Source organism: Melanostigma gelatinosum (genome assembly GCF_949748355.1).
Source record: "Melanostigma gelatinosum genome assembly, chromosome: 7".
NCBI lineage: Eukaryota > Metazoa > Chordata > Actinopteri > Perciformes > Zoarcidae > Melanostigma > Melanostigma gelatinosum.
This window is the reverse complement of record NC_136640.1, coordinates 15,630,559-15,645,052: the sequence shown is the minus strand read 5'-3', so window position 1 is coordinate 15,645,052 and position 14,494 is coordinate 15,630,559. Positions and strand designations below refer to the sequence as shown.

General features: G+C 40.7%; 1 protein-coding gene across 4 annotated transcripts in view; it reads right to left on the bottom strand.

The window, feature by feature from the left end:
- Nucleotides 1-14,494, bottom strand: part of ncam1b (neural cell adhesion molecule 1b) — a 65,867-nt gene that overhangs the window by 20,789 nt on the left and 30,584 nt on the right. For 2 of the 4 annotated variants that reach the window (XM_079272212.1, XM_079272213.1), the window contains exons 5-10: nucleotides 13,784-13,921; nucleotides 13,306-13,423; nucleotides 11,391-11,551; nucleotides 9,246-9,388; nucleotides 7,772-7,795; nucleotides 1,688-1,717 (exon numbers count right to left, since the gene is read on the bottom strand). In XM_079272212.1, the coding sequence (XP_079128338.1) occupies nucleotides 1,688-1,717; nucleotides 7,772-7,795; nucleotides 9,246-9,388; nucleotides 11,391-11,551; nucleotides 13,306-13,423; nucleotides 13,784-13,921 (614 nt within the window). The remainder of the gene's footprint in view (nucleotides 1-1,687; nucleotides 1,718-7,771; nucleotides 7,796-9,245; nucleotides 9,389-11,390; nucleotides 11,552-13,305; nucleotides 13,424-13,783; nucleotides 13,922-14,494) is intronic. The other 2 variants (XM_079272214.1, XM_079272215.1) reach the window with 2 other exon arrangements.

The window sequence follows — 14,494 nt, the reverse complement described above, 5'->3', positions numbered from 1 at the left end:
TACCAGCAGAGGGGAGAGACCCTGCTGGAACGTCAGAGCATAAAATTGAGCATGCACCGAGGACATGTTAAACTCGCGTCTCACCAAATCTGAACCGGTCCTGCATACAAATGCACCTTCCCCTGAATGTACCTTCCCTTCCGTGGCTTGTCAAATGAACACTCAGCTGCCTAACGCACTTGCAACAAACACGCTCAGCATGCTCATACTGCCCCGTGCTCGTACTCCTCCCCTGCTGTTTAATGGGATCTCTTGCAGAGACACACACTGATCAATTCAGAGTGCAGATGGATTAATCCACATCATTCTGTCAGAAAGTGACAATTATTATTGCGCCATACATTAATGGAAACCAATGCACTTGCAACCTGAAAACACAAATATGCTGCAAATGTGCTGCTGAGGTATAATTTGTGAGACAACAGTGAACTAAAATATGCTTCGTAAAACAAAGTAGCATGGCATAACTTGCATGATACTTGCTTTTGATTGTCTTTATCCTTCTTTGAAAACTAGGAATCTTACTAGGATAAACTATTTGGGCTTTTTGCACAGCTCCCTTTCTCTGTAACAGTGTTATTACCTCGTACAGTGTACTACTGCGGATGCACAAAATGTTATTGCAACCATCACACAAACCTAGTCATTACTGTCAGCATGTGCTTGATATATTTTTTTATTCTAAACGTTTTGTAATGATAGGTGTTATTATTGAGTGCATGTCAAAATGTCAATACTTACTGATTGTTGGAATCAGCAAATGTTAAAAAACGACCCGTTCTAAAACTATTACAGAGAGGCGTAAAGAGGAAAAGACCAATTTGTTTGATGTCCAGAGCTTCCTGCAGATTGAAAATAAAATAACAAGGCTATTCGAGGAACCAAATGATCTAAAAATACGTATTAATTTCCTTTCAAATGGGACAAAAGGTACAAATAACAATGGCAAGCCTAGTATTTGATCGTGCACCTGAAACTGTGATGAGCTAATCATCGACGACACACTTTGTGAGAGCAAACATTTCTGCTCATTTGAAAGCCCAAGTGATGAATCTGTACTGCCCTCTAGTATGGTGCACTCAGCACTTATATTAGAAATGACAAAGTGGTATTTCCCACCAATTTTCTCACGTATGTAAAACACATATTTGAAAGGGAAGTCAATTGGTGAAAAGCAAGTAGGCGGCTCTTTCTTTTGCCAATTTTCACTTTCTTTCAGGAACAGTGCCTCGCTCTGATACTCTGAGCAGCTGCACAAAGACATCTTGCATACACATTCATTTATCTTTGGTGCAACAAAGTAAAGCTATAAAAAACAGTTTTTTAATGTGGAAAAAACATCTTAATGTTAGAAATCAAGAATTGGCATCAGATAGAGAGAGCGCTGGAGACGCTGGCGGGAGGAAAGAGAAATCAGATGTCTTGTATTGACTTATGTTCCTGCAGGTATGTTCAAGGTCTGAAAGGGAAAAAACACAGGCTGAAGTAGACTTCTGCATGTTAAGTTTATATGTAAACCAAACATGTAAAACAAAGAGACACGGACAGACCGTGCCCCCTTGGCATCTTTGTCAGGGTTTATGCTCATCCTGACCCTTAATTGATCAAGAAATTTAATCTGCGTCCATCCAGAATGTAATTCGACTACATAGCTGGGTGTAGGTAAGAAGTCATGCATTTAGAATACCTTGTGTTGCTCTTGCCGAGTCCATGATGCCTGTAGAGGACAGAGACACAACAACAAACAAAAGGCAAAGCAATTCTTAGAAAGTAATCCTCATCCAGGCAAAGCTGGGACGCTGCACGTTGCATGCAAGCGTTAAGTGTCCATATTATTTGTCGTACATCCACATTCCCTGAGCTGAATGTATGATTTTGACGAAAGAGTTTGGATTTCCATACGTGGGAAGCTTATTGTGTGTCAACAGGGTTTTTTCTTTTGGAAGGTGTATTTTTGGAGGATTTTCTTTTGTGTGTTTTTGTTTGTACTGGAACAAGACAGCTTCTGACCCTCAAAGAAGTAGGTGTATTGGCATCACGACAACAAAAATGCTGACGGATAAAGAAGGTTATTGGTTTATCAGGAAGAGGTGAATCCATTACACAAAGGGATATGGAAGCCTGTTTGGTAAAAGCTGTATGGCAGTTATCGACTAACAATCCGTTTTTGAGGCTGAGAGCAATAATGAGAACGTAAAATCCAATAAAACTGAATTTGCTCTGGCACTTGTCTATCTGTGCATATAAAAAGCATGTCGTACATCAAGAAACAACAGTTATAGTCATCAAGTCTCGCTGTGTTTCTTAATAAGCGTGAGGGGTTTTTGTTGCACCTCTTCCTATACCCCATGTGACACCTGGAAATACATCTCTGCTTGCAGGTGGCCTGTATCAGATGCTCTGCTCTGAATGTTAGCAGGACTTGTACTACAGTCTCAAACAAAGGGTTGTGCTTTGACTGCATTCCAAGCCTAAAATAGACAAAAATGTGATTTGAATAACTCCTTCTTTAAAAATAACATATGATAGCGTATCACCCTGTCAGTGGATATTTATAAATCTAAGAATGGGTGGACTAAAGATTCTCCAACTGACCAAAGCCGTATCATTATCATACTAATTAGGGCTGAGTTATTGTGATGATGAAATGCCTCTCCACATGATCATGCAGTGAAAAAAGCATCTCAGCTCTCATGTCTAATTGATGATCAAATAATTGTGTTTTCTGAATATTATTTAGAAAATCACAGTAAATGGGATCAATATGACTAACTTTTTATTGTTTAGAGCTACAGAGATAATATAATCACTTATATCAAGATAAATAAGTGATAATCCTCATCACGTTGGTCATATTCCCCACTTTACTGAATGCAGAATTGCTTCACATCATTGCAGATCAAATCAAACCTCTGGAACACCAAACAAACACATACAACTGTCCCAGTCAACATGCCACGTCAAGTTAAATCAGTGACACCGAGAAGACGAAAGGCCTTTTAGAAAGCATGCTCTACGGATGACACCGAAGAGAAAATGTGAAGCATGACAATGAGATGATGACCCACATAGCGAAAGAAGTGTTGAAGCGTAACAAGCAGAATAATTAACAGCTATTTCATCAGGTGCAACTGTTAAGTAAACAAAAGCAACCGTAAATTATTTTTACAACTAAAATAAATCTCCCTCTCATCATCAATGCTGGTGGCTTGTAAACACATATGGTGTGTTTGAATTAATTTACTTTATATCACTGACAAACCTCGTGCAAAAAAGAAGGAGATGAGTAAATACTTATTGGACAAATCACATGACAAAGCTCATAGTGTGCGTGTAATTCCCCTGAGCTCTTAAGAGCGCAGTGAGTCGTCCCCTGTCACAGTAAAACACACGTCATTAAAAACAGCAGTTGGCTGCATATCAGCACGGTGTCGAAGAGAAGAGCGGCGGTCCAATTAAAACAAGCAGCTAACAGTCTGGAACATCACCACCACGGCTGCACGCGCTCGTCTGCGGCGCCGCTGCTGCAAGTGAGCTGACAAGTACCGCCGTCATTTCATGTGACAGGTGTTTGTTTCAGACAAAAAGGACAAGGGAGCGCAGCAAGCGCGAGCGTGCAAGACGGAAGTCGCCGAAACAAAATGCTCAGAACAATATGACGACGGCTCCCTTGGGACTTATCTTTTTTTTTTCCCCAGCCCATTGTTATTCCCTTCCATACAAGAAGGCTCTTTGTTCTGACGGGAACTGTGATGTCAGCGTGAAGAGGAGACACACTAACACAAATGCACTGAACACATAAATGTACAGGAGCCTGGTGGTGTTGTATTCACCGGGAAACTGATGACTGTGCATATTGTCATCGTCCTGTGTCGTTAACTGCTGAGCTTTTAGCCAGCGCAGCGCAGAAAAGTGTCATTTCCGTGAAGCAAGCCTTACGTGATCACCCCCCCTGTTGTAACTGAGGAACCTTTTGTGTTCGGAGGAAACAATGCTCTCTCTGCAAAGGCACGCAACGCTCAAAGCGCTCCTCTGTTTCAGAGGCCCTGCCTTAACCGCTGCCACACCACATTAATTACACATTTACTTAAAAGCAACTCATTACTTAGAAGATACTCGTGCATTTCTTTTCTCAGGCCTTTAACTTCTAATTGGCAATCTGGATGTTGGACAGAGCAGACTTTCATAGCAGATTTGTGTCCAGAAACTGTTTTTGTTTTTAATACAAAATGACAGACATAAACCAATCAGCTACATCATTTTAATGCGCTTCTAAGTTTTCAATTTTACAAATTTTTCACTACAACAATCCATCTGTATAGTTGCAGTTCAAAATATTCCCAGACAATTACAGCTTGATACCTCTGAGCATCAAGCATTTAATATGTATTCAAATAAGCCAAACATTCATTATGTAGATAATGTACAAAGGATGGATAAATACTTAATTTACATTTTTCTGTTATTAAACAGACACACTTATCTAGAGTGACTCGCAGCAAATGCATTCAAAGGCCTGAAACAACCGTATACCACACATAGAAGAAGATTAAAGTTTTAAAATAAATATACAAACATTAACTTTAATAGCCGTATAAACAGAACTATCACCAGATAAGTGCCAATTTGAATTTGAAAACAGGTCTACGCAAACAAGCACCCACGAGTGTATCACACTATTAGAGCTTACTAGTTCCAGTACCACTGATGTTCTATTGTACGAGACAGTAATCTCCCTCTATCCACGCACACTGCGCACCCCTTTTACTCAGTTACAGCACAATGTCTTTGTCTGCCGACACTGAACATGTTGAGTGGGAGGTTATTCATAATGAATTTGTTTCTCCTCGTGTTCACCTTTAAAACCAGAGACCACAGTGAAAAAGGAAACCGAGTCAAACAAATTTCAAAGTGCAAATGAAAGGCTGATCTGTCACAGAGCATCAGATGTAACAGGGACTTGGGTTCTTATATGATTGAAATACGGAATCCTTCAGGATTCTCTAATCCTGATCTTTTTTGCTCCAACATTACTCAGTAATTCACTATCCTGAGCGACAGAGACCGTGTCCTCTGTCTGCTGCAATTTAAAGTCGAATTCTCACATGAAAGGTGAAGGTAACATTATTAAAACCGTAACTCTTGACTCTCTATTCTTTTTGCTTTCACATGCAGCTCTACTGAAGGAGTCCAATATAAAGCAATTGACAAGTTGAAAGGGTGATAGGAGGTGTAATTGTTCACTTAAAGGTACACTGTGGAGATGTTGCACTGTGGAACAATGATTTACATGTAGGTCCACATTGTGTTGTCCATGTGCAGGTGATGCCATACATTACACACGCCTGCCAATGGTTTCAGGGTAAACACTGCAACAAATGCAGGGAAGAAGGAGAAGTGCTCCTCAGTAAACAAGGATGTAAACAACGCAGGTTTCAAAGTTAGTTGAAATACTCCACAGGGCATCTTTAATAATTCCGAAATAGATGTCTTTTGGGGGTTGGTCAGGCTTCATTCTAGCTTTAAAGGAAGAAGCAGGCCAAAACCACATCAACACGTGCAAATGATTTCGGATGTTTTGTTTCCGAGGCCTTTTTTCAAAGTTGGTATCCTTCTTATTATACATTAACTGAGTATTAAACCATGAAAATAAGTTATGGTCCCTCACAAATGTGATCCACTGCATGAAGTAGAATACTCATTTAAATGTTGCTGTGATTATTCCGCTACTCATCATCTCACTGTAAAGCAAAGATGATGAAATTGGTTATTTACCAAAAATGTCGGTGCATTCCTAGAGTAATAGTCCACCATCTTCTAACATGTTGTCTGTTCCTCATTAAGCAGTGTTCAATAACTAGAAGGAGAAGTGTAATGTTACAGTGATACAGTATGTGTGATAAAGTGAAGTACTGTATGGGAGTAAAACATCAGCTTTTTATTCTGCTTAACAAAGTCCATGTCCTAGATGCACAGTACGATTCAAACAAGAAATTAAACGGACTAACCGGCTCAGGAGCCCAAGAACTGAAAACACATTCAAATGAACTGTAAATGAATTCTGTGTATTCATCACCACCACACATCTAAACCGGCACAGTACAGCTCTGTACTGGTTTTCTGAGCCACACAAAAATCTTCTCTTCCTTTAAAGTTTGCTCAAAAATTTAACAGCTGCATTTTTTTTCCCAGTTCAGCATGTCCACCCCAAACGAATGTTGTTTCAATAGTCACACCATCCTCGATGAAATACAGCTGTTATGATGATTGCAGACAGCATGACGGACGGACACCAGATGAACAAACAGAACAAGACGATTAAACAATTAGCAGCCATTCCCTCATGCATTTATTAGAGACCCACCACGGAAATCACTTCCCTCGTCGATAATCCGAACTTTGAGGGAAAATGTAAGAAATCTGCATCTTACTGGCTCTATACTCTACGATCATTCAGTAAGGCTGCTAATCATTTTTCAAAGACAGCTGTAAAGAGATGCCACGGACCACGAAACATACTGCAGACTAAAGTGCAAAACACACCACCACAGCACAGCTGTGCGTCACATGACGTGTGTCACGTGACATGCCATGGTGCTGCGTGACGACAGGGCTCCGCGGTGCAGAAACTGGGCGGGTAACGTGCATTGTAGCTGCCTGTTTCTTTGTTCATGCCAAAGAGCCCCTTTGTGTTATTTGTTCCCTAAGCATCCACAGAGTCAATCTTCACACCTACAGTACAGCTTGCCAGGCGACTTCTTTTAGGAAAAAATGGTGGGATGCAAAGCTCTGAGAGTTACTCGAGCCCCCTGATGACAGCTTCAAGACCACAAAAGAAGACTATCCGTCACCGGCAGAAAAGGAAGTTGAGCTTCAGCAGCTGGCAGGTGTGCCGCAAAAAAGAAATGCTGCTTCTCGTGGGACATCTATGCTTGATAATAGAACAGAGGTGTTAGCTGTTCCTGGGCGGCTGCATTCATGTGTGCCTCGCCACTGTGAGTGTGTAGGTTCACAAGAAAAAGACAGCAGGCCTGTCGTGATGTGCGTCATATGGCGGTGGCGTGTTTTGCACTCAAAGTGATGCTTCACTCAAAACCTATTTTTGAATATCAAACACTCGGCCCTGTAGGCTTGACAGCTGGTCTGTAGTCTGCTTGAAATCATTTGGAAATCAGTTGGAACCAGCCTTCAAACTTATGGAAAATAAGTTGCAGCATTATCCACTTCTCCACTGGCCACTTTTACAATAGGTATGTTCCAAACTCTCACATTTTTTTTGTCTGCAGGGTGTGTTTTGATACTCAAAAAGCTGAACGGTAGAGCCCTAAAATGTCAAGTGATACTGACATCAATGTTAGACAAACTACAGTACTATGGAAATGATAGACAGGCTGAGCTGGGCTTGAATCCAGGCAACCTCATGCTGTGATGTAACATTTGAAATGATCAGGCAACAGCGACACAGAAATGGCGTCTCTCTCTCTTTTATTCCGTTGTTAACCAAATTGTCATCTGATCTCATGAGATAAGCTCCACGCACTTTCTATCACAAGATCAGCGTGACAAGTTTTCAGGCCACATTTGGGAAGCATGCAGCAGTCAAATCAATTTCATGAACTCTGATGAGATCATTCCTTGGGGTTTTCAAGAAACAGCTGGGAGATTTTCAATGAAAAGAGATTATTTGATTTCGCTGGGGTTTTTTGTCAAATGTGGAGGCATACTCTGCAACACTACTCCAGTACATTTCTGTGCCACGTGGATTTCATACCTGATAGATCCTGTTTAGATGTGCCTGTAGGAAGAAAATGTAGTGCATGTAATGGACTGGCTCCAGAATGTCTCTATGAACTACAATACACCTCTGAAGCATTTCCCCCGTCATTACCTCTCAACTGTAGCAAGAAACGAAGACCTTGAAGAAGCGGGCCATGTGGGCAATAGATGTGCGAGAATACCAATCAGGCATTCATTGTTTTTGATGGTTTGCACATGGAATATTGCAGAAAACATTACCAAGAGGACATCGTATCGAGGATGTAATGGTTGGTAAAAAGCTAGCTGAAAACAATTTTAAAAGATGGTAGCAGGATATCAATAGAGATTGATCGTCAATAGAACATACTAAATTAAACTTTTCAATCTCCAGCATGAGCAGGATGATGGTAATGGTGATTGAAAATGCTAAACAAATACTTGATCGTTCAAGTGCTCATTCCAGCAAATACTGTACAATAAGAAGCAGATGAAGTTTAATCACTGCCTCAAATTGCATGATTATTTGGGGAATGTTATAATTGGGTTTCTGATGCAGATTGTCTTGACATTTGGGAAAACTCACTACTGGCTGAGTATTGCTGAGCTAATTGCATGAGATCCTCTGGGCCATCGAGGAGACGCTGCTGATTTAGGGGAAATAATCATCAGTACGTAATCTTGTCGAGGAAACGGCAGAAGTCCCCCACCTGTGTGATCAATATACCTCTCCAGGTAAAAAGGCATTCAATTCCTCTCCTTGAGACACCGGAGTCCTGCAGGTTTGAGTTGCTCCCTGATGCTTACCATGCAGAGTGTCTCAATTCCACATCACATGCTAATATGTTATCAAATACACTGTAAGAAAGTTCATTTCATTTTGCACGTGCAGGAACTGATGCATGAGATTAATTGATATCAGTCAAACGGCAACTTACTAATAACTTTAATTACCGCCCCACGGCTGTCTGCCCCCGCCAATCCTCGAGTCCAAGGGGACGTTTGTGCCAAATCTGCACAAATTCCCGAGAGGCGTTCCTGAGATCTCGTCTTCACAACAATGGCATGGATGGACAACATAATGCCTGTCGCCGGCGCAGAGGCATAGAAGTATATCACCAATTTCCAAAATGGAAGTATCACAAATGGCAAGTATAATAAATGTTTATTTCTATATAATTTACTTTCTGTGCCATCTCCAGAGACAATACACCCCTATCATCACATCCATCTTTTATTAAACTCCAACAAGTGGTTTCAGTGTCTAATTTCCCCAGTGTGTACTAGTTGCTTAAAAACTTAGAGGTTAGAATGAATGTATAGTACGCAGCTGGGACACAGATATATCAGTCTACTTTGCACCAGTTGTGGTTCATTAACTTCAGGTGGAAAATTGCTTGCAGGACATCGGCCCTCAAGGAGCAGAACTGAGTACCCAAGATTTAGATATTGAGCTTCTGCTGTCATCCACACTGTCTTTATTATCTCACCTGCTCTCCCTCGGTGAAGACGTGCTCGCCGGAACTCCAGCTGATGGTGGGAGTTGGATCTCCTGATGCCTCGCAAGTCAGAGTTACCTGCTCCTCCATCTCTGAAGTGCTCTGGTTTACGATGTATGTGATCTTAGGTTTGACTGGAAACACAAACACAAAGTCCTCACAGAGGCACAAGCGCGACAACACAAGGCAGGTGTTTCGGCAGCACAAATGCAATAAGTAAAACAGCAACTCTGTGGATGTGTGATGTGTTCAAAAGGAAGCTGATCCGTAGCTTGACACTGGTGATGGGAGGTTTCTATGGCAGCAAAACTGTATTTAAGCTTTTCCAGTCACAGCAGTGGCAAAGTTGTGTTAACCATGTTTGAATCATTAAAGTAATAATATATTTAGCCTCTCCCAGGAGTCGGTTTTCCTTTTTGTTTAGATTTGAGGGAACTGTTGTGTAATTGGTACTCCTGAGCTAACGTGAAAGCACAGCAGGATGCCACAACTGTGACGCTCAGGGAAGCAGACTGAAATGCTACTACTATAAGTGTGCTGTTGAGCATTACTCTGTGCTTTCATACTTTTTTTTTTCACTCCACTCTAAATGATGAATGCATGAATTGAGCAATCCATTTGGACATTTTAAATGTACGTCTATTCATTGTATTAAATACTGTGTAGTTTCCGATTTTTTTTTGAAACCTTGTATTAAAATGCTTTTAGCTCAACCGGTAATTTTACACAAACAAAGGAACAGCAGTGTTGTCATTTTGTAATTTCTAAATAAAAACATATTTGGACAACCAGCAATTTGTATTCATTTGTACAATTATATTCCAAACCAACCCTAAAAGCCCCATTCGGACGGGAACAACATTACGGGGGAAATTACAACCAGGAAATGAGACAGGACATGATTTGTAATAGACGTGGACATTCAGCAGGATGAAGCTAAAAGAAAAAGTCAACAGCCTCCCGAGAGGGTAAAGGCAGTTGCATGAGGCACATTTTGAGTTAAAAATCGCACTCCTTCTCAGACTTTTAACTCAGTCAAATCTTAACACACAGACTTGAACACATATTGATATAATTCAGTGTGACCTACACTTCCATTATCTGCAATATTACAATATCTATTGTGAATAAACATCCATAAAACTGCTTAGAAATAGTTGTCTGATGCTATAGTAATGCTCTGAATGTCGTATAATGCTCTTTTAAAATACAAGGACGTTGCTTCGGGCGCTGTTTAATATACAGGGGGAAAAAAAACTGTAATTCCGGCTGTAAATATTACTGAGGTTGGGGTGAAAATGACCCACAGACGCACTCAGGATGGGATTTAAATCAGTGAACAGTGATGTTAAAATCACCCCACCTCACCAAGATAAGTAGATAAGATGAGACTTTTATCAGAATTATTGAAGACTATGGAGAAAAGTATACAATTATAAAACACATTTTCAGGGCCCTTAAGGCCGAGTCTGCACCGTGCAGTTATACTATGTAGGAAAATATAAATATATGATCAGATATTAGGTAATAACAGGTATTAAATATTCAAGAACTCAAGTCAGGATCAGGGGAAAAGAACACATTTAAACAGAGGTGGGAGCTTACAAGGAAACTCATGATTGCGTCTTTCCCACATTGATGCAAGAAGAGCAGAGCATTGAAGGCGTTTTCAGATAATGTGGTAAATATTGCTTTTAATAGGTAAACAACGTGCTTCGAAAGCTCTCCTCAGTAATTGTACAGTAACCGTTTACCTGTTGAGCTGTAAAGGCCACCCGAACCAGCTAACCCATTGTGAATTCAATTGACGTGACTACATGCACCGATATTGCGGTTGAGATTGAAATTGTGGTCGTTACATGACAGACTAAAGACAACAACAAGCTAGTGCGCACAAGAGAAGCAATGCAGGGCTCATCCCACTTGGCCAGCTCTCTGGATCCTTAAGCTTCATCCTTACATGAAACAACCACAACCCACACTGAAACAACACCTCATCCTTAGAAAACAGACACAGAACCATAGTATTGTTCTTCCCCCACCTACATAGTCTTATACCTCATTCCCACACACTTGGAACATTGTACATTATCACTTTAGTTGATGTATGTATGTATGTAAAACGTTCTGCCTTACCAAACACCTTCAGACTGAGTTCCTTCTCACTTTCCCCGGCCTTGTTCTTGGCAATGCAGGTGTATTCTCCTTCGTCCAGCTTGGCAACATCCAGCAGTGTCATTTCTGAGCCATCTTCATTGAAGCTGTACTTCTCTCCTGCCTCGAGGACCACTTCGTTCCTGTGGAAATCACGAGTGTTTGAACATTATATCCGTCTATACACTTGTTTTCAAACTATTGGTTCAACTGCACCATTTTACAAGCTTTTAAAAAAAATATATATATATATATATAACTGGTTTTCAAATAATGACTTCAGAAAGTATCAATAGTTTCTAGATGCTTGAATGACTAATAAAAGATGAAAGGGTGAAGGGTAGAAGTGCAGTGACGAAAAAAAAGAGGTGAAAGCTGAAAAAATGGGAATGTTTTACTTCTGCAAGCGTTTTAACATTCAGTGTTAAGTGTTCCAACAAAAGATGTATTTTACTGTTGGCAGCCATATCAAAAGAGATGATGTTCTCCAGCCTCAAACGGTCTGCAATCACTTGTTCAGGGTTTCAATACAGCTCTCAACAAATGGCAGGTGCTGTCTAGCTGCACATTTATAAAAAAAAATGTGTTTCTGGGGCGACACGATACTAAAAGCCAAAGGCTGTTTACACTTTGTGCCCCCCAATCCAGGCCGTCTGCACAGCTAACTGCTGTCTAGGAAACAAGATGAACGGGAACAGTTTAACAAAGCAGGACGCTATCAATGGCTGTATTCAGATACACAGAAGGACAGAATAATGTGGCCATTGATACCACGCCGGTCTTCAGGTTTCACTGTTTTCATGCACTTTTGATAACCTGTGATTAGGTTTCCACTGCAATGAATAAACCAGTAAGTACAGTATATCCCTAATATCCTAGTGTCGTCCAGATGTGTGTGTGTGCTACGGTATGGATGTTTGAATGACTACTGCAAGAGCCTATGTATTCTGTAATCTGTAATAAACATTACGCCATTATGTAATAATTATATAATCATGTTGAATTTAAAATAATGTAAACAATGTTTTTATAATAACATAAATGATGCAAAGTTGGCCATTAAGGCTACGGGTTACTGACGTTAAGTAAAATTAAACTTTTTATGCAATCCTGCCAACAACAAACAGTTAAAACATAAAATAAAGTAGACCATAATGATCGTCATGCTTGATTCTTATGCCCAAAAAAAGTGATACTATAAAATTAAACTCTTTAGAAACTATACTATGAGCACTGCCAGTCTAATTTGCTCTTATATGTAGTACATGTCCAACCCACACAGCTCATTATTTACAATACGCCATTTCTCTTTTGTCCGTTGCTGCCTGCTTTAAGTGATACTGGTCTCATGTATCAACAACCATTTCTGCTACTCCGTCAAGCTGTCAGAGCCATCATGGAGCCCACTGTGTCAGGAACTGCACGCCCTGAATAAATATCATCACATTTTTGAGAAAACGAAAAAGCAATTGAAAAAGAAGCAACACAGCATGTGGAGACATGTAGTATACAGTATTAGTATTCAGTAGCTAGCGTAGCATAGATGTGTTAATGCTATTTAATAATGTGCTAACATACAACTTATGTGTAGTTTAAACTTTAACAGGCGTCCAAGATTGAAAATAAATGACAATCTCTCCGCTGTTTGTGTATGTGAGTTAACACAAATAAAGAAAAAGAAACGAAAAAGTGAAGGGACTAAGTTTCTTGCATGTAACAGCAATCACTCTATCATTAGATTAAGTCAGGCCTAATCGTTTGCTTTTTTTAACAGACTGATTCTTAGGCCTTACTAAAGGTTAAACAGATACATGTTTGAATTATTTGGGCAATGTGCCGGCATCTGACGAGTGCTGCTGCAAAGCATTTGTCTCTCCAGTTGCTAGCAGAGTTTTACCTTGTCCATGTCACCATGGGTTCAGGAAAGCCATCAACAGCACAAGTTAACGTGGCAGGCTGCCCGACATCTGCCGTGGCATTCACCTCCGACTGCCACACCCTGATGGTCGGGAGCACTGAGACACACGGAGATAGAGAAATAATGAAAAAGATAAACGGAAATAAATAAATTGGTCGACAGACGGATACACAGGCAGCGAGTCGCATAGATAAATAGCAGCGAGGGGAAGAAAACAGAGACAGAAGCTTTGACAAATTCAGAGCACTTATTTTCGGCACACTCATTTGCTTGGCTCAGAAGTTGCAGGAAACAGACTTCATTAGCATGGAACATCTTTTGATACACGGTTGCTCTGGGCAACTGGTTCCACGTTGATGCCGAGCCCGGTCGCCTCTGAGGATACACAGCTTATTTAAGCATCGCGGGACACCTGCCGCACACAAACAAGAAAGGAAAGAGTGCGAGGTGTGCTCACCGTTCACAACCACCTTGATGACCCGCAGATCAATCTCGCCGCGGGACATGAGGCGACCCTCGCAGATGTACGAGCCCTCGTCGGTCTTCTTTATGCCGCGGATTTGAAGGTGATTGTTGGTCAGCGCCTTAAAGCGAACTGAAAGAAAGCAGCAACATAAATGTCAGGTGCATTTTATATGTGGAAAGTTTGAATGAGGCACACGTCAGTCTTCGATGATGAACAGCTGTTGTTGTGCTACCCAGACGGTTGCATCGTGATGTAATGAAAGAAAAATCAACACGGCAAAGACTCACTTTGATATATCTGGCCGACAACGATTTAACTCAGATGCCTGATTTAACAACCAATATCTCTGCATTATTACTACAAATGTAATGTTGAATTTATGCATTTTCATTAAGTTCAATGTACAATCTTTGTGTCCGTGTGGGATACTCGTACATGAAAGAATACTCTATCTAGGACACCGATTATATGTCATTTCCACTTCGTCAAAGTCATATCCGTGAGCTTGCCCAACACTCCTTTCACCAGCTCCAGAGGAGGAGAAATATGGCCCACAAGAGCTCTCTCACTTGGAGATGAAATGTGAACCGAACAAATTTAATCATGTAGTCATTCAAAATACTATCACAGCCCACACATGGGCTTGCGTTATTATTTTCCAGTGAGCGATACCAACAATACCAAACACATCATGATATTGCT